General features: G+C 39.3%; 1 protein-coding gene across 2 annotated transcripts in view; it reads right to left on the minus strand.

The window, feature by feature from the left end:
• Positions 1-19,070, minus strand: part of COG3 (component of oligomeric golgi complex 3) — a 70,245-nt gene extending 51,175 nt beyond the window's left edge. The window contains exons 1-8 of one of the 2 annotated variants that reach the window (XM_042973500.1): positions 18,756-19,070; positions 10,416-10,562; positions 8,191-8,252; positions 6,779-6,944; positions 6,053-6,127; positions 4,710-4,802; positions 3,604-3,729; positions 2,228-2,308 (exon numbers count right to left, since the gene is read on the minus strand). In XM_042973500.1, the coding sequence (XP_042829434.1) occupies positions 2,228-2,308; positions 3,604-3,729; positions 4,710-4,802; positions 6,053-6,127; positions 6,779-6,944; positions 8,191-8,252; positions 10,416-10,562; positions 18,756-18,929 (924 nt within the window). In that variant the 5' untranslated portion in view covers positions 18,930-19,070. The remainder of the gene's footprint in view (positions 1-2,227; positions 2,309-3,603; positions 3,730-4,709; positions 4,803-6,052; positions 6,128-6,778; positions 6,945-8,190; positions 8,253-10,415; positions 10,563-18,755) is intronic. The other variant, XM_042973466.1, reaches the window with a different exon arrangement.

Consider the following 19,070-nt stretch of genomic DNA (forward strand, 5'->3'; position numbering starts at 1 on the left):
ATTTAATTTTTTTTAATGTTTATTGTTGAGAGAGACACGGAACACAAGTTGGAGAGGGGCAGAGAGAGAGGGAGACACAGAATCTGAAGCAGGCTCCAGGCTCTGAGCTGTCAGCACAGAGCCCGAAACAGGGCTCTAACTCACAAACCATTCATGACCTGAGCCAAAGTCGGACACTTAACCAATTGAGCCACCCAGGTGCCCCTGGAAAATGTAATTTTTATATCACAAATCTTTTACTCCATAATTTTTTCCTAGTAATTTCTGCTATTTTTTTTTTTTCTGCTTATTTTTACATTTAACTCTTTGGTTTACTGATAGTGTATTTTGGTAATGTTATAAAATGAAGACCTGACTTCTTTTTCCCCAAATACTTAGCAAATCTTCCCAATACTATGTAGAAAACTAGAACCTTTCCTCTTTAAGAAATTTATATACTAAGTTCTAGAATTTTCCATTCCAGTGACCCACTGATGAATTCTTGAATCAGTATCACCGTATTTTTCAAATTTTTCTTGTCTAGTCTTGCTTATTTAGTTTACCAAATGAATTTTAGCATTATCCAAAAAGATATTCCATTGGAATTTTTGCTAAGATTACATTTGACTAATAAATTATATTAGGAGGAACTGACATTTAAAAAATTAAGTCTCCTGAACCAGGAACAAGATAAGTTTACTATTTATTCAGTCTTTTATGATTTTCTGTCCAGTTTTGCCATTTTCTTCCTCCTTGTACTTCCATTAAGGTTATTTGTAGATAAATATTTTATGCTTTCTGTCACTAGTATGTCAGGACTCCATCGCATGTATTAATTGGTTACCATTAGTAAATGGCAAACAGAAAGGCCACTGAGAATTATAAAATCATTTTATATTCACCTACCCCATGGAGCTATATATCACACCTATCTATACCATTTCTTTTCTAATCAAATTTTTACCACCGGTATTCGACTACTAAGCAAAAGCAACCAATCAGGCACAATCTAAACTTCTTACCAACAATGAACCACCCTTCTCCTGTATCTTCTATAAATAAGACCAAGTTTCTCTTATTTCAAAAAACAAAAAACCCCTTTCAACTAACTCTGGGAGGGAAACAAGAAAGGGATTGAGTCAGTCAGCAAAAGTAGACTACTCTTTCTAATATCTTCACAAGGAACAGGAAAAAGATACATGTACCAGCTGGTCAACTGTATCTTGGCTATGTTATTAAATATGTAAATACTGACACACAGACCTACTTTCTACACCCTCCATTTCTAATCACTCCATCAAGGCAAATATTTAGCACATAAGTACCAGCCACTGTGCTAAGGAGAATAAGTAAGGCACATGTTCCCAACCTCAAGAATATACTACCAACAGCTTAATCAACCCCTATTTCTCATGGACTAGTGCAAAATCTTCCTTGTTGATCAGGCCTCCCTGTCTCAAATCTTGCTTCGCCATAATCCGTCTTCGAAGAGCATCCTTAAGCTAAAGAAATGGCAAATCTGACCAAATCATTCTCCTGTCTAAAATACTTCACCAGGGGGGCCTGGGCGGCTCAGCTGGTCAAGCGTCTGACTTCGGCTCACGGGCCATGGGTTTGAGCCGCAAATCATGCTCTGAGCTGACAGCGCAGAGCCTACTTGAGGTTCTCTCTCTCTCCCTCTCTCTGCCCTCCCCTCACTTGCACACATTCCCGTGCTCTCTCGCTCTCTCCCAAAATAAACAAACTTGAAAAAAATAAAATACTCCACTAGCTCTCCGCTTGTCCTGAATTGGCATGACACGTGACGCCCCTTGTGAAACGATCTCTACCATCTTTCCTGTCTTTTTTTCCTCATCACACGTTACCAACGTCCTGTGTTCTGGTCACAAGTTACAGGCAGCTCTGCCAAAATAAGTGTGGCTACAACCATCCCTCTACGTGCCGTCTTCTCTGCATGAAGCACCCTTACCAATCCCCTCAAGCCCGCTATAAATCTGTGCTTCTTTCGGTCAAATATCACTTTCACCTAGAAACCTTCCCTGAGCATCACGGGAAGAGCTAAGTGTCTCCTGTTCTGTGCTCTTAAGGCACCTCTAAGGTACGCTACTGTAATGTGGAAAGACAGTGCCTACCTTTCCATTTGTATTCATTTTCCTGGTATAAGCAAAAGGTCTAACGTACAGCAGAGCCTCAAAGGGCTGGCTAAATAAACTTCATAGCAATATCCTATTTACGTCAATAGACTTACTCTGACTTTGGGAGCAGCAGCTCGAAATTTCACATAAAATAATGTGAAGGCATTGTCTGCATTGGGTACAGATGCAGGATCCTAGAGACACGGGGAAGGGCAGGGAAGGAAGATAATTAGCAACAAATAATCATTCCGAAAATATGACACCAACCATTTTAAATGGCTACCGCTGGGTCTGTATACCAACCAAAAGCTTACAGAGAAAAATCTCAAAGACAGATTAAATATTAGTATTATTGCTACAAATGAGACATGCTTGGGTGGAACTGTCATCTCCTTCCTCTTCATAACTAAAATTTACCCTATGCTGCATGAATTTGGGTGGTAAACAGACCTGAATTCAGATTCATACTCAGTCACTTACTGACAGCAGGATAATGGCCACATCACTGGACCTCTCGAAGATTCAGAGCATCCATTAAATGCAGATTAGTCATAAAGGTGTTATGCAGCTCAACAGTAAGGCATTGGTACATTGTAGGTACTAGCACTGATTAGGTATTCATTTCCTAAACTTATTCAAAATCTTACAAAACAGAAAAATTATATAGTCTGGCCTTCATGTCAGCTACGAACAATATGGACAGTAAAACACAACCCGAAAATCAGAGGCTTTGAACTAAAAGTTCAAGAAGATATTTCATGTGCTTTGAAAAGTAAGCTTAAAACATAAAATGCATAGTCTTTATGATTTTATTTTCTTATATGTTCAGTGAGCATCTTAGCTAGCTGCACTCTTCATTTTCTAACCTAACTCTCTGCTCATTTTCCACCTAGCATCTACTATGACCTGTAATTTGTTTGTTTGTTTCCTTCTTCGCTGATTATTTCTTCTGAATTATCCATGAGGGCAGGGACCTCGCTGGTTCCTTCTCACTATTGTACAGTTCCCAGTACAATACCAACCACTGAGAAGGCTCTCAATGAAAATACATTTGTTAAACACAGAAAATTAAATTATCTACCGTATGTAAAAAAAAAAAAAAAGACTCAAAGTATCCATCATATGTAATCCTACCCCTAAGACAGAACTAGTTTTATCATTTTGCTGTATTTCCTTCCAATATTTTCATGAAGATAAAATGTTTTAAGTGACAAATGGTTCGAACCTTATTGTTTACCAATAGTAATGAGTACTTCTCACATTATTAAATATTCTTTGAAAATAAGATTCTGATGAACAGATATAATACAGCCATTTTTTTTCTATTCTAAATAAAACTGTGATGCGTAGTCCTATTTAACAAAATGTTAAAAAAAAAAAAGTTTCTAGAGGTACTAAGTACTAACCTTACATTTAAGATTATGGAAGGTAAATGAATGAATAAGAAAAGAAAAAGAAAAGAAAGGAACGACCTCACCAGTTAACTCACCCTTTTCAATAACTGACTGGTGAGGTTCTGTAGTGTGTTCACAGTGTATGTCTTCATGAGGTGCAAGGCTTTCGAAAGACACTGCTTAAACTTCAGCAAATATACAGGATAATCTTTAAAATGTGGCTATAAAGGAAAGGGAAAGATTTACAAAGAGGAAACAAACACTGGCCCAGCCAACTACGAAAACAAACCTGTCCTGAAAGTAAAGCTATATATGATGTTCAAAAGGTCTTATATAGACTGTAAGCTTGACGAAGACGAATATGGGCTTCTCCCCTAATTCCCCTTCAACCAAAAGTTCACTTTATGTCACTTCACTTTTACAAAAGACCTACAATAGTACCCGTTTTTGTTAACCAAAAGAAATCCAATGAGGATTTTCACTTTTATGAAATGGTAACTGCTTCTTCACTTTAGGACATTTTGATTTACAAAAGGTTTCATAGGAACATTCTGCTTTCAGATAGTGGGGAAAACCTGTACAGCTATAAATCCTTGGGGGATACGAGGAGGGTGATGAAATCAAAGGGCCTGTTCCTTTATTTCCTCCCAAGTAACACTTCCTGTTTCCAAAGAAGTATCTAGAACACCAGGAAGTCAAAAGCCTAAAAATCACCCATCCTTTTAGGTGGCTATACCTGTGTCAGCCAGGATCCCTTTCTGTTCCAGAGGTTGCCTCAGCAGCTGAAAGTACTTTTTTTACATCACTACTGACAATGACTAAGAATTTGCTACAGTTTTTCTTCAAGTATATTACAGATACCCTGTTTCCCTTCAGAAGAAATACTTTATAACATAGGAAGTAATATAATGTGAATGTTAAGATTTCTTAAAAACATACAGGAACAGGGGCGCCTGGATAGCTCAGTTAGTTAAACACCCAACTCTTGATTTTGGCTTAGGTCATGATCTCACAGTTCGTGAGTTCAAGTCCTGTGTCGGGCTCCATGCTGACAGCTCAGAGCCTGTTTGGGACCCTCTCTCTCCCTCTCTCTCCCTGCCCCCTTTCCTGCTTGTGCAGGCACACACACGCATGTACTTGCACTCTCTCTCAAAAATAAATAAATATACTTTAAAAAAAATACAAAAATATCATGACTTACATGAGATGAGATATATGTTATACAGTCATCTAACTTGGCCAGCATAGGTATAAATCCTTCACTATTAACAGACAATGTAGGAGAATTCAGTTTCTTTAAGGAAAAAAAAATTTTTTTTTAATTCACAAAAAATATTCAGGCAAAAGTTGAAAATTATGTATTAGAATTAGCATACTTCCCTTTAGACTATAAGTTATACTAATGTCTTTACATTTTAAGAATCATCAAAGTATCCTCAAATATAGCCCATGTGTAATAACAAAGAAAGGACAAAAAAGTACTAGTGATTTAATTTAGTTTATTCCTAATGAGCTTTAAGGGGCTCTTCATAAATTTGCAAATATTTACATTACTGCATCGTACAATGTTATATTAACACATCAAGTACCTAGACTTCTCATTTTCTAGTACAACATACACAAATTTCCTACTTTCAAATAGTGGCGATTTTTTCAAGGTTAAAGGATTAACTAGCAGTCATACTATGTTTAGCAGTCATACTATGAAAGTAAAACAATATATAAGCAAAATATAAGTAAACGTTTAATGATTAAATATATACAAATAGCATAAACACAAGTAATATATATAATGTTTAATACTTAACATATAAAACTATACATTAAGACATGAAACTATTTTACATACATGTTTTATATAAATATGAAAATGTAAATAAAGAAGTGTATGCAAAATATAAGTAAAACCAGTCAACTATTTTTTATCTTGATAGCTTAACAATGAACAATTTCCCCTTGCATTCCATTATTAACTGGTTACTAGTTTTCTATCTCTGTAGTAAACCATAATAATTATAATTAATTTAATACTTTTAGTCATTTATATGTAGTAATTATGATTAATTTATGAGCCGGGAAGACATAGGAATGTAATTTACACAGCAGTCTTAATTGAGACTATTACTTTGATATACAAGCATGCGTTATAAGGACTATACTCCAAACTAAACAGGAGATTATTTTAAAAAATATTTTGATTGCTAAGAGTAGCACAACCACAGCAAGATTTAAAATTTAATACTTCCTCTCACAATCTTTTCAGCTCACAAATAAAGATACTGTATTTGTGGTAACAGACAAAGGGATTTTAATAACAGTAATACAACTTAAGAGGAACTACTGTTTAAATCACATTTGAAAAAATCTGAACTGGTAATGATACCTACATGGGGTACAAGTAGGGATATCTATCTGCAAGCAAACTATTAAGTTAAAATATCACTCAAGTCAATTTATAAATTTAATGATTATATTCAGAAAGGAAAATACAAATAAAGTCACTAACTTTACAAAAAGTAAAAAAAAAAAAAAAACCATGCTTACTGTGTTAATAGTTTCCAATTCATTAAAATAGGAAAGCTTTTGTTGAATGTTTTCTGCCAGATCAACAAGTTCCGACTTGCATTTTTTAAAAGAAAAAAATCAGTATAAGAACGTAAGAATCAACACTCCAGTCTCAAAATTACATTGAATACATTTATACCAGACATACAGGTTTATTTTAGACATAAGATTTTAGACTAATGCTCAAAGATTTCTGCAATCGTGGACAAATTAAGTGATGATTATTACAGCAACTTACATATCTTTTATAAAATAATAAATAATTCCCTTTTAAAAACACACAAAATATACAGAGAAGACTCAGATAAAGTGACTTACATGTTCTATCTTTAGATCATGAGTTTAAGTACAATCTAGATCAGTTCATCTTTTCATAAACCCCACCATTACTATAATCACTTTGCTTATTTGAAAAGTGTCAATCAAGAGTGGACGGGGCAAACTAACGTATCGTCTTCATTCTGAAACTGTACTGAGACTTAACAGCTCAAAACATAGGCTTGCCTTGCCACATTCATGTGAGCTTATTTAGAATACAAACAAGCTGGCAATGTCATAACGTGCATGCTTAGCACAAGGCCTCATATAGAGCAGAGTTCAATACATACTTGGAGAAATTAAAGAGATCAGAATTAAATTCTATCCATCTATTTAAAAATAAAACGTTAAGTATAATCACTAGCCCTCTCCCCTACTCCAAATTACCTGTTCTTTTAGGAGCTGTTCACAGGCTTCATGTAGCGTTCCTGTCTTATTGGACACAAAAAGATACTGTTTCTGCAATGATTCCAGATGCTGAAGAGCACTGTTTACATCATTCAATATAGCATCACACTGCTCCTGAAACCCAGACAAGTAATCCCTCATCTGTCTAGAAAACAGAACCAAAAGGGGATTGGCAATAATATTTTCCCCCAATAAGCAGAGTCAATAAACAACAAAGTCTCATTTTTCCCCAAATGCTTGAATCTCAGGAGAAGAGTCGACCTACTCACTGAAGTTTATTATATTCAGAAAGGTGCCAAAAATTATGTTAACACCTTTTCCAAAACTTAAGAGGAAAAAAAATCACTGAAACAATGAGCAACAAAAGGAATCAGCCTTAAAGCCACAAGCTGGCTTTTCACATTTAAGGCAATAAATCGCCGACTCAACTTTCAAAGACTGGGACACTAGGGCCAACCCGGGGTATTAAGTAGGTCAATCTCTCAGGTCACTTAATGTCTTTGAGAGATGGTGTGATGTCATGGAAAGAATTTTGGACTTGGAATCAGAAGACCTGAGTCACTGAGTCATATTAGGAAAGTCACTTAGTATTTTCAGGCTTCAGTTTGCACATTTGTAAAATAGGAATAATATAATACCTTTCTTCACATAACTGCTATAAAGATTAACTGAAATCACACATCAAAGAGCCTAACACATTACCTAGCAGTAACAGTCACTTAATAAATGTTAAATAAATGCAATTATTCAATCCACAGTCCCCAAATCAGCTCGACACTATGCACCATCATTTCCCCTATGCTATCAACATACACAAACAGAACAACATAGTTACACCCAATCTAGGTGGGCATCCCCAAAATCTCTTGGGTCACTACTTCGAAAGAAAAGCAATAAACATCTCTTAGAGTTCCTGTAAAATTCCCACTTGAACTCAAACCTTCCTAGAGTTCTCTAAAAACCAATGTGTGCACCTCCTAACCTATTAATTATGATACAACTATTTGTTTAAATCACACAACTTATCTCAAGCTCTTCTTAAAGAAAATGTTGCTGTTGGAGTTTTCTTTGTATCTTAATTTCGTTTAAAGATACAGATTATGAAATGCCGCAGATGACTGTGATCTAAAAGTTAGGGGACACCTGGGTGGCTCAGTTAAGTGCCTGACTTCGGCTCAGGTCATGATCTCACGGTCAGTGAGTTCCAGTCCCATATCGGGCTCTGTGCTGACAGCTGAGAGCCTGGAGCCTGCTTCAGATTCTGTGTCTCCCTCTCTCTCTGACCCTCCCCCACTCATGCTCTGTCTCTCTCCATCTCTCAAAAATGAATAAACGTTAAAAAAAAAAAAAACTTAAAGTTAGGTTAGCCAACAAACTCAAGAGCCACATACCTATATTTAGTTTCTTCATCCTGATCCATCTGAGTTTGTAGCTTTGCAAACCATGAGAAAAACTAGAAAAATAAAGAGTATTACATTGTCAACAAAACTAAAACAGACAAAATGGAAAGTGGCTACAGGCTAAACAGCAAGTCAAAAGGGTAGACACTACCTAAGTCTTACTGTTTGTGGTTCAGACATTAATAATTATTTTTAAGCCAGGAGATGATCATTTAATTCCATAGGCAATATCTACATGCTAGCAAAGCAAAGGATATTAAAATCATTGGCCACATCCAGAGTCAAACAAAGATAAGGGTTAAAGGTACAGTATATAAAAAATATATATTCTTTCCTAAGAGGCTAATGCCTATTTGCTACATGGCTAAATTTGAATAGGTAACATAGGGCTTTGGATCAGTGTTAATATTAATGTTATCTAATAAGGATTATAAAAATATAACTTTGAAATAATATAACAGAGTGACTTAACAACATGGGACTTCTGTATTAGCTAAACCTGGGTTTGGATTCTAGCCCTACCATCTAAGTCGTGAAAAATATCTATTATTAAAAAGAGGTGGAGGGCACAGTCTATTAAGCATCCAACTTTGGCTCCGGTCACAATTTCAAGGTTTGTGAGTTCAAGCCCTGCGTCAGGCTCCACTCTATGACAGGACAGAGCCTGCTTGGGATTCTCTCTCTCTACCTCTCTCTCCACCCCTCCCCCAATTGTGCTTTCTCTCTCTCTCAAACTTTAAAAAATAAAATAAAATAAATAAAAAGAGCTAAAGATTGACCTTATACAAGCATGAAGGATAAAAATGTTTTATAGCTTGATCATTGTGGGAGTTAAATTTGTCAAAACTCATCAAACTATATACTTAAAATGGATATATTTTATATTGTGTAAATTATAACTCAATATACAAGTTTTTCAAAAAATTTACAGAAAAATACGCGGGTACAAATTTAGCCCAGATTTTTTTTTTTTTTTCCAAATAGTCCAAATAAGTTCACAGACATGGTGCAAGGTTATGCTCCACAATTCTCAAGTTGGATCTGAAGTCAAGGGTATGCTTCATTCTCTCCAGATATTAGGCTTGCCAAGTGCCTTAGCTATCATTCACTGAACTCTGACTGTGTGCCTGCCAAACACTGTATGCATTATCTAATTTTCAGAAAAATCCCATGAGATAGGTATATAATCATCCTTGTTTTGCAGATTTGAAAACTAAAGGCCTCAGAGGATAAGTGATTTGCCTAAACTCACAAAGATGGTAAGTGATGGAGAAGGTGACTTTCAGATCCAGGCTGGCCTAACTCAAGAGGTGGAGCTCTTTTTCACTTTGCCACACTGCCTCGACTTCCTAGATCTGCAATTCAGCAGGCTTGCTTTTTGTTTTCCTTGGTAAATGCCTCAGCTCTGATTTTTATACAGCAGAAAGAAGACGGAAAAAAGTGACGGAAGAAACTGCTATATATTCAGGTTTATGATTAGGAATAAATAGCCATCAGGGGAAGACTGATTACACATGCAAATTTTAAAAAATAACTGTAAGGGGTTCACCTAAAGAGAATCTTTAGGTTCTTAAAAAAGAAATTACCTAGCAACAAGCAGAGGGGGGGTGTATGTGTGTGCACGTGCGTGTATGTGCACACACACATGCGTGCTAGGGAGACCCACTGACATAAGCAGACACTGGGGGAGGCCAAAAGTGCATGAAACATTAAAACCTTAATGATGAGCTATCAACATCCAAAGTTGGAATATCATATCTTTATCTGTATCACAAATACAACTGGGCAACAGGTTTATTTAAAACACTCACAGAGGTATCTGGGTGGCTCAGTCAGTTGAGCATACGACTTCGGCTCAGGTCACGATCTCACAATTTGTGAGTTAAAGCCCCACACCGGGCTCACTGCTCTCAGTGCAGAGCCCACTTCAGAACCCCTGTCCCCCTCTCTCCCTGCCCCTCCCTTGCTTGTTTTCCCTCTCCCTCTCTCTCGAAAATAAATGGAACATTTTAAATAAATAAGCAAATATAAATAAGTAAAAATAAAACACTTACAAAACAACCACAGCTAACACAAAATCGAGAATGTTCTAGAAAGATCTGATGTTAACTATATCTTCAAAGGTTTAGAACTTTTAACAAGGACACTTTTTCATTAGCCCTGTCGTGAGATCTTTAAAATAATCAAGCATCCTTAGAAACAACAATGCCATTCACCTGCTGTGCAGTTTCAATTCTCTCTTCTTCCATTTCTAAGGAAATGAAACCCTTCAAGAGAATGTCTTCTGTAGATTCAGGTACTATTGAAGGCTCTGCAGCAGGCAGCGACTGGGATGTTAAACTGCACAAGTCTTCAAGTGGAAGCTTCAAAAAAAAAAAAAAGAGCCACAGAGATTATTTAAATAACGTGAAAATTCTCTAAACTCTTGACTGTTATTATTCCATCTCACTTGTTTTGAAAGATCATTTGAGGCTAATAACTGCTATATGACAGTAACACTTACAGCTAGGCTCTTTCTATTAAATGCTAGCCTCAAAACGTAAACGTAATACGGTTATTGCACCGAGAGTTAGGTATGATTTTTGAGTTGCCCTTCTAATACTGGCAGTGAATCTGTGCTAATCAACACACGTTTTCTTACTTGAACCTCATGAACTGGAACCAAAGGCAAAAACCTGTATGCTGTTGAAAGTAGCTGGCCTTTCCCAGGATCTAACAAAAGAGCCTGGCCTCATTAATGCTTGCCAACAGAAAATAAATCACACCCGAGAATTAACTATCAATAAACATGACCTCCTTCTGCCATTTCTACCATTGGCACACTTCGCCCACACCTTCTTGGTGGTAAATTCTGAAACTGTAACTGAGGAGAAACCATCTCAGAACTCCCCGTCGGTTTCGGAAGAGCCCCCCCAGAAGGCCTCATTTTGACACCATCAAATACTTTGACCTACAATACTTTCCAGTTCTCCACTACTAAAGATAGCCCAGGTGTTAATTTACCTATAGTCACACAGACGTACTAATTTTAGACCTCAAATAAAGGGAGTGTGGATGAAGGATGAGGTAAAAAGGCCTAAATGTTTCAATTCCAGTTTTTAGTCCTTAGGGCATAACATTTAAGGCCCATCTACAGAAAATTTTGACCCAGGGCCTTAGGAAATTGCCCCTGTTTTTCCAGACACAAGAATTTCTTCTGAAGACAGGCTTTTATCTTCAAAGCTTAAAAAAAAGCCAGATGAACAATGCACCATCACTAATTTAGAAATACAACCCTTTGGGGCGCCTGGGTGGCTCCGTCAGTTAAGTGTCCGACTTCGGCTCAGGTTATGATCTCACAGTTTGTGGGTTCAAGCCCCTTGTTGGCCTCTGTGCTGACAGCTCAGAGCCTGGAGCCTTCGCCTCTCTCTGCCCCTCCCTCACACTCTTGTCTCTCTCTGTCTCTTAAAAATGAATAAAACTTTTTAAAAAATTAAAAAGAAAAAAATTAGAGAGAAATACAACCCTTTAAAAACAGGCTTTAAAAATTTTTTTTTAATTTTATAGACAGAAATAAGTGCGTTGGGAAGGAGCAGAGGGAGGTAGGGGGAGGGGGGGAGAGGGAGAGGGAGAGGGAGAGGGAGAGGGAGAGGGAGAGGGAGAGGGAGAGGGAGAGGGAGAGGGAGAGGGAGAGGGAGAGGGAGAGGGAGAGGGAGAGAGGGAGAGAGAGAGAGAGAGAGAGAGAGAGAGAACCTCAAGCAGGTTCCACACTCAGCACAGAGCCTAATGTGGGGTTCAATCCCACAACCCTGGGATCATGACCTGGGCCAAAATCAAGAGTCAGACATCCACTCAGGCACCCCCAAAATAGGCGTTTCTGTCCTGAAGTTCAAGTGGGGCTATACCTTCTGGCATGGGGAAGCGTGTTATGGTGCAGCCTGGTTTGAACACTGCTCCTGCTCACTTATAAGCTGTGTGACGATGGGCAAATTACCTAATGCTCCTAATCCTCGATTTCTTTTCTGCAAAATAGGAACTACAATATCTGTATCCTGAAGCCACTAGGGAAAAAAGAAAACACGGGTGTGGGAAAACAGGCTTCCTGAACTGCTGGGAAGCTGCAGACCAAAAAAAAAATGTTCAGCAACATCCTCAATCTGCCTCCTCCCCACAAATGACTCTGACTCAAGAGCCAGGAGGTCATGAGTAAACGTAAATACCTCTTACTAAGGGTATCACCTGTTCATGTAACCCTTCCTGAATGGTGACATAATTCTTCAATATAAAAGGACTATGGCACACGAAGAATTAAGTTTCTCAAATCCAGTGAGAATCTATCTTGAGTCCAAAGCGTCATCAGCAACCGTGTGCTGCCGCCAGGGGTTCGGAAGGTAAAAGGGCCTAATTATTTCATTTCAATTCCAGCTCTTACTCTGGAGGCAGAGGAAGCTGTGCTAAGTCACACTACTCCTGCTCTGTGGAGCCATCCCAGTTACCACAACAAGCCGCCTCCTCGGAGAGGGGGAGGTAACCCACCAGAGACAATACTACATGTATTTAGCATCATGCTTGTCACCCAGTAAACACTCAATAAATCTAAGCTACTGTCATTTATCCTTTTATTATTATCCCTATTTATGAGCAATAACAGAGTAAGTAAATCTATAAATCAGAATCGATAGTGCTCTTGGGGAAAGAATAGTCCTTAGGCTATCTTTTTTTTTTTTTAACGTTTATGTGTTTATTTTGAGAAAGAGAGCATGCGCACTCATGCGTATGCATGCGTGCAAGTGAGGGAGGGGCAGAGAGAGAGAGGGAGAGAAAGAATCCTAAGCAGGCTCCAAACTCAGTGCAGAGCCTGACGCAGAGCTCAATCTCACGACCGCGAGATCATAACCGGAGCCAAATTCAGGAGTCGAGTGCTTAACCAACTGAGATACCCAGGCACCCCCATAAGCTATCTTTGTAAAACTGGATTTCATTAGTAGTAAAATTTACTTCTATTCAGACTGTGACAAAAGTCAAACATGTCAGGCTATCCTCAATGTTTACACAATAGCTAAGGGGGAAGGAGAGGTGGGTCAGGCTCAGACTTGAAAACATACCAGAAAGCACCGGGAGACTGGGCTAAGGTAAGGAAAGCTGGACAGAGTGCTGCTGCAATGTGCTCATCAGTACATTCAAGACAGCTAAAGACTCAGTGAACTTGAAGACAGTGCACTAAAATCACCCAATAAGAAACATAAAGCGGAAACAGGGTGAATAAATAAAAACCAAACACAATATCCAAGAACACGGAGATGGCATCATATTACCTAGTACATGTATAAATAGAATCCCAAAAGGAGAGAGAACAGGGTAGAAAAAAATTTTTTAAAAAGATAATAGTTGAAACATTTCCAATAAAAGACAGCAAACTACAGTTCCGAGAAGCTCAGAGAATCCCAAGCAGAATCTCTCTCTCTCTCTCTCTCTCTCTCTCTCTCTCTCACACACACACACACACACACACACACACACACACAAATACACATGTACACACATGATATTCAAACTCCTAAAAATAAAGTTTAAAAAAATATGCTAGAAGACATAGGAGAAAAGACATATTATATACAGAAGAATGAAGAATTAAAAGAATTACAACAGACTTCTCACCAGAAATTAAACAAATCTTTTAAAAAATAAAAGAAAAAACCATAAATCCAGAATTCGTAATCTAGCAGAGTATCTTTTTTAAATGAAAAGGGCTGTTTAAACAAAGCTGAGAAAATGCATTTCCAACAGTCTTGTACTACAAGAAATATTAAAGGCAGTTCTTCAAAAGCAGATGGAACATAATACCAGATGGAAAAATGGATATTAAAAACAAGCCAACAAAAAAACTAAAGGCTCTAGAAATAGTTAAAATAAAAGCAAATATGGTAATTTTATTTATTTTTTTTTAATTTTTTTTTTTTAACGTTTATTTATTTTTGAGACAGAGAGAGACAGAGCATGAACGGGGGAGGGTCAGAGAGAGCGGGAGACACAGAATCGGAAGCAGGCTCCAGGCTCTGAGCCATCAGCCCAGAGCCCGACGCGGGGCTCGAACTCACGGACCGCGAGATCGTGACCTGAGCCGAAGTCGGCAGCTTAACCGACTAAGCCACCCAGGCGCCCCGATAATTTTTTTTATTTTTAATCACTCACAAAGATAAATGTCAAAAGCAAAAATATATCAGGCTCAGTCAGTTAAGCGACGACTCTTGATTTTGGCTCAGGTCAAGACCTCATGGTTTGTGAGTTGAAGCCTCCAGTTGTTCAGGCTCCGCACTGACAGCACAGAACCTGCTGGGGATTCTCTCTCTTTCTCTCTCTCTGTCTGCCCCTCCCCTGCTCGTGTACACTCTCTCAAAATAAATGAACGTTTAAAAAAATATTTATCTTCTAAATTACTTTACAAAACAAAATCATATGAAAACTCTAGATACTTGAGAAGGTAGTGTAGATATTCCAGACAAAGTCTGTAGTCTAGATGTTGTGAGTAAACATGATCATGTGAATATATGAAAAAACATTCTATTTGATTACTTCATGTACAAATACTAACTTCTTTTCAAGCATGAGGACTTTTAAATACCAGAAGCAGAAGGAGGCTTCCCGTCCTGTTCCCTTGTACTCACTAATACAAAACCATTTTCTCTCAAACCAAGCAAGCGAGAAGCCACATTAACTGAAACAACTACTTTTTTTTTTTTAATGTTTATTTTTGAGAGACAGAGTGTGAGTGGGGGAGCGGCAGAGAGACAGAATCTGAAGCAGGCTCCAGGCTCTGAGCTGTCAGCATACAGCCTGACGCAGGGCTCGAACTCACGAACCGTGAGGTCATGACCTGAGCCAAAGTCGGAAGCTAACTGACAGAGCCACCCAGGCGCCCCCAACTGCAACTAATTCTAAGAAACAATTTTTTAAAGAAACAAAACAAGTTACTTTTTAAAAGAGAATGAAAAACTGGCCCCATTAGGTACATTTCTTCAGCTGTCTTCTTTTCTTAAAGCACCTGGAATAGAATGGAAAAGCAAGAAGGGGTGTGCTGGGGTCACAAACTTTCCTGTTCTGACCTCTCATTCACTCCTGCCTCTCCTGGCTGGCTCGGTCAGTAGAGCATAGACCCTGGATCTCAGAGTCGTGAGTTCGAGCTCAAGCTCCATGGTGGGTGCAGAGATTATTTAAAAAAATAAATAAGTAAAAAAACTGACTCTCATTAACTCATTCACTCCTGAGTCGTCTGGCACACTATACCGTGCTAGCTTCCAGATGGAGCATTTACCATCAGAGAGAAGAGCACAAATCTAGGTACCTAACTGTCAGTCCTAGAGAGCTATTGTATAGTTATGCAAATGGTACGTTAACATATTAAATAATAATTATAATAAACAATCAACCTTGCCTGACCAGCTAAGCAGGTCCAGGAAAAAACCAAATACACCTTTCTCTCCCGAACTTTATTTCTTGTACGTTTCCGGGTTGGAGAAAATCACTTTCATAATCTAAACAATTCATTCCCTAAATGAAACCTGATGTTACTTTCTCTGTTTGAAGCAAATCATTGAAGACGTATAGATGGAATCTCAGAACCTTCAAGGCACTTAACGTTTTCTTTTCTTACCTTTGGTCTGAGTGACACCTATACCAGCATAGGATCACAAGATTCTAATCTACTCTTTCAAGTTATCAATCATGTGGGGAGAAAAGCATATGAATAATACAGTACTTACAGCTCGCTTGCCATGTGCACTTAACATACATGATTTCACTAAATTCTCACAATCACAACCCCTCATCAGACAGTAAGTATATTATAATCCCCATTTTTTAAAGAAAAAAACAGGCTCAGAGAAGTTAAATATACTAAGAACACACAGTCTTTAGGAAAACAAGTTACAATTCATTTCAGGTAAATTTCAGGGTTAATTATTGCAGCATTTATTAAGAACTACTAAATTCAGCAGAAAGCAAAAGGCCCTCACTACTAAAACAGATGGATCTTGGCTGCAAGAAGCCCGTCTACCTAATATTCTACTTCAAATTCTTTTATCCAACACCAAAAAAAGAGAAAGATATAACTTCTTTCCAAAATATGACTAGTTCCTCTTCATAAAAGAGAAAGATATTTTCTAAAAAAGTTAACAGCTTTACGGGATTTACTGAAGCATCAGCTGGCCTTTTGCTATTCAACTAACTTGCTCAGTGCCAGCTGTTCAGGAAGTAATTTATCTTGTGAGAACTGTGAAACACTGCAGAAAATCCTTTACAGATACACTGTTTGGAGAAAATAAAAACTGAGCCATTCTTTTTTCAGCACCAGTGTTCAGAGTGGTAACAGACAGGGGAACCTGGGTAGCTCAGTCGGTTGGTATCCGACTCTTAATCTCGGCTCAGGTCATGATCTCACAGTTCAGTTCGTGTGTTGGGTTCCATGCTGACAGTGCATGGAGCCTGCTTGGGATTCTCTCTCTCCCTCCCCCTCTCCCCCCGCCTCTCTCTCTCTCTCTCTCTTCTCTCTCTCTCTCTCTCTCTCTGTGCGTGTACCCCTCCCCCACTTGTGCTTACGCTCTCTCTAGAAATAAACATTAAAAAAAAAAAAAGAGTGGTAACAGATAAAAAAATTCAATTCCAGTCTTCCCATCAGACACAGAAACACTTTTAGTAAAGGGAAACAAGGGCTACAGATAGCTGAAAAACAATGATCCCCCTGACAGATGCCCCAGACAGGAAGATAAAGGCCATTTCATTCTCACAGAAATCCCATACGTACACTGCATATACCAGAACACCTTCACTCAACCCTTGAACCTGTCAAGCTCATCTCCCACCTGTGACTTTGCATTGCTTTTTCCTCCACCTGGAAGGTTACTTCTCTAATCTTTGCAAGGCTGGCATTTTGTTTTCCACCATGAGTTCTCGCCTTAGACGGTCACTTTCTTAGAGAGGCTTCCTTCCTTGCCTAGAGCATACCTCAATCCCTTTCCGTCATACTATCTTGTTTTATTTTCCTTATACCATGGGTCATTGTCTGAACTTACCCTGTTCTTTTCTACAAGCTCATGATCACAATTATGTTAGCTCCATGAAGCTAGGGAGCTTGATTTGCTTATCTTTCTATCCTCAATTCCTAGCCCAGAACAGGCACAAAATATATGTTAAACAACTGCATGAGATTAATGTGGATACTATGCTGCATAAATATGAAAAAAAAAAAAAATAGGATGAAAACGAAAGATTCCATTTACTTCACTCCAAAACCTTTCCTTTGTGTTCAACGAGAATAGTAATAGTTTATGAGCTAAGACAATAAAAGCAAATTGGGTTACTTTTCTTGTGGACTATGTTCCCCCACAGGTGCTGTGATGCCCAAGCATCCTGCTTCTGTAACAGGCCAAATCAACTATAACCGGACTGGAACATTTATAGAGCAAACAACTTCTGTTACCCAAAGCATAAAAGACTTTGATAGCCAAGTCAAAGAAATTTCCACCTGTTTCCTCATTTATTTCAACATTGCATCCTACAGGTGAACAGAGAAACCCAAGAAAGAACACCTGTATTTTATGGCAGAGGATGTTGACAGTGAAAGTGAACTTTCAAAGTTCTTACTCTCTAAAACTTGAGGGTAGAAAAAAATAGTTTAAGTCTCTAAAAACAATCCACCTTTGGACACAATCCCAAATCCTGTAAAATGACTGCTTCCAACATTAAAAAAAAAAAATCATTATTAATAAAACAATAATCCTAAACCTGGCCCTCAAACCAGAAAAAAGTCTGTCCATCTGACAATTCATAAGATGTTCTTTTTGATACTGTAACTACTTGAACTGAATTACACAAGCGATAACATGCATAACAACCCAATAATAACTAGGATTAAAAACACTGACACCACCGAAAGCCAGCATTACCTAATAATGTACTGACCCAGCTTTCAAAGAAAATTCTTTTCTATTGCTCGGCTACAGGTCAGATAAATCGATCTCCCATAATCTGCACTTGATGGAGAGCTCATTGCTCTGTGTGCGCTGAATGAAACCCTCACTCGGGATCAAGTTTTTGTCTCTCCAAGTGCCCCATGGAAAAAAGGAAGCTGGGTTATTCACTAAGGCGGTAAATGAATACTAATAAGGAGGTTGTCCTGAAGCAAAGCACTTCGGGGGTCGGTGCCCTCTCCCGGGAGATGGTGGGCAACAGGATTATGCCTCAGCTGACAGCACGGATACCTGGGGCAAGACGCGCACGGCAAGGCTCCCAGCCAACCGTCCCACACCGCAGGCGGAGGGCTGGGTGCCCGCCAACACCAGCCACTGGACGCCCCCGCAGTCGTCCCCGTGCGAGAGTAGAGTTGGCGGTCGCCGGCAGAGCCAGGCCTGACAGCCCGGGAGGGTGAGGCGCCTCTCCCACCGGAGCCGCCACCGTGGCCGGGGAGGAGGGAGAAGAGACCGCGGGCAAGAGTCTGCAAGGCCGGGGCCCACCGGCACGCCGAAGAAGCATCCCAGCTCGCTTTGTCGCCGCCCCAGCCCAGTCCCAGCCCGTCACCTCACCTCGGCCGGCACAGGCAGGTTCTCCACCGCCGCCTTCAGCTCCAACACCGAGTCCGTCTGCCTGTCGGTCAGCGGCGCCGTCGTGTCGGGTCTCCGATCCCAGAGAGCCAGCTTCTCCCGAGCGTCCCGCTCTGCCGCCGCCTCAGGCGGCAGCAAGAGCGCCGCCTCCGCCATCGCCGCCGCCCCTGCGGCCCTCAACAGCAGCGGGGTGGAGGGGACCCCGACAGACAGGCCCTGGCCACTTCCGGGGGAGCCGGGGCTTCCAGCAAGGCACCGGCGGCGGGGCGGAGCGGAATACCCCGACTCCGGAAGTGC

This window comes from Panthera tigris, chromosome A1, assembly GCF_018350195.1.
Source record: "Panthera tigris isolate Pti1 chromosome A1, P.tigris_Pti1_mat1.1, whole genome shotgun sequence".
Lineage (NCBI taxonomy): Eukaryota > Metazoa > Chordata > Mammalia > Carnivora > Felidae > Panthera > Panthera tigris.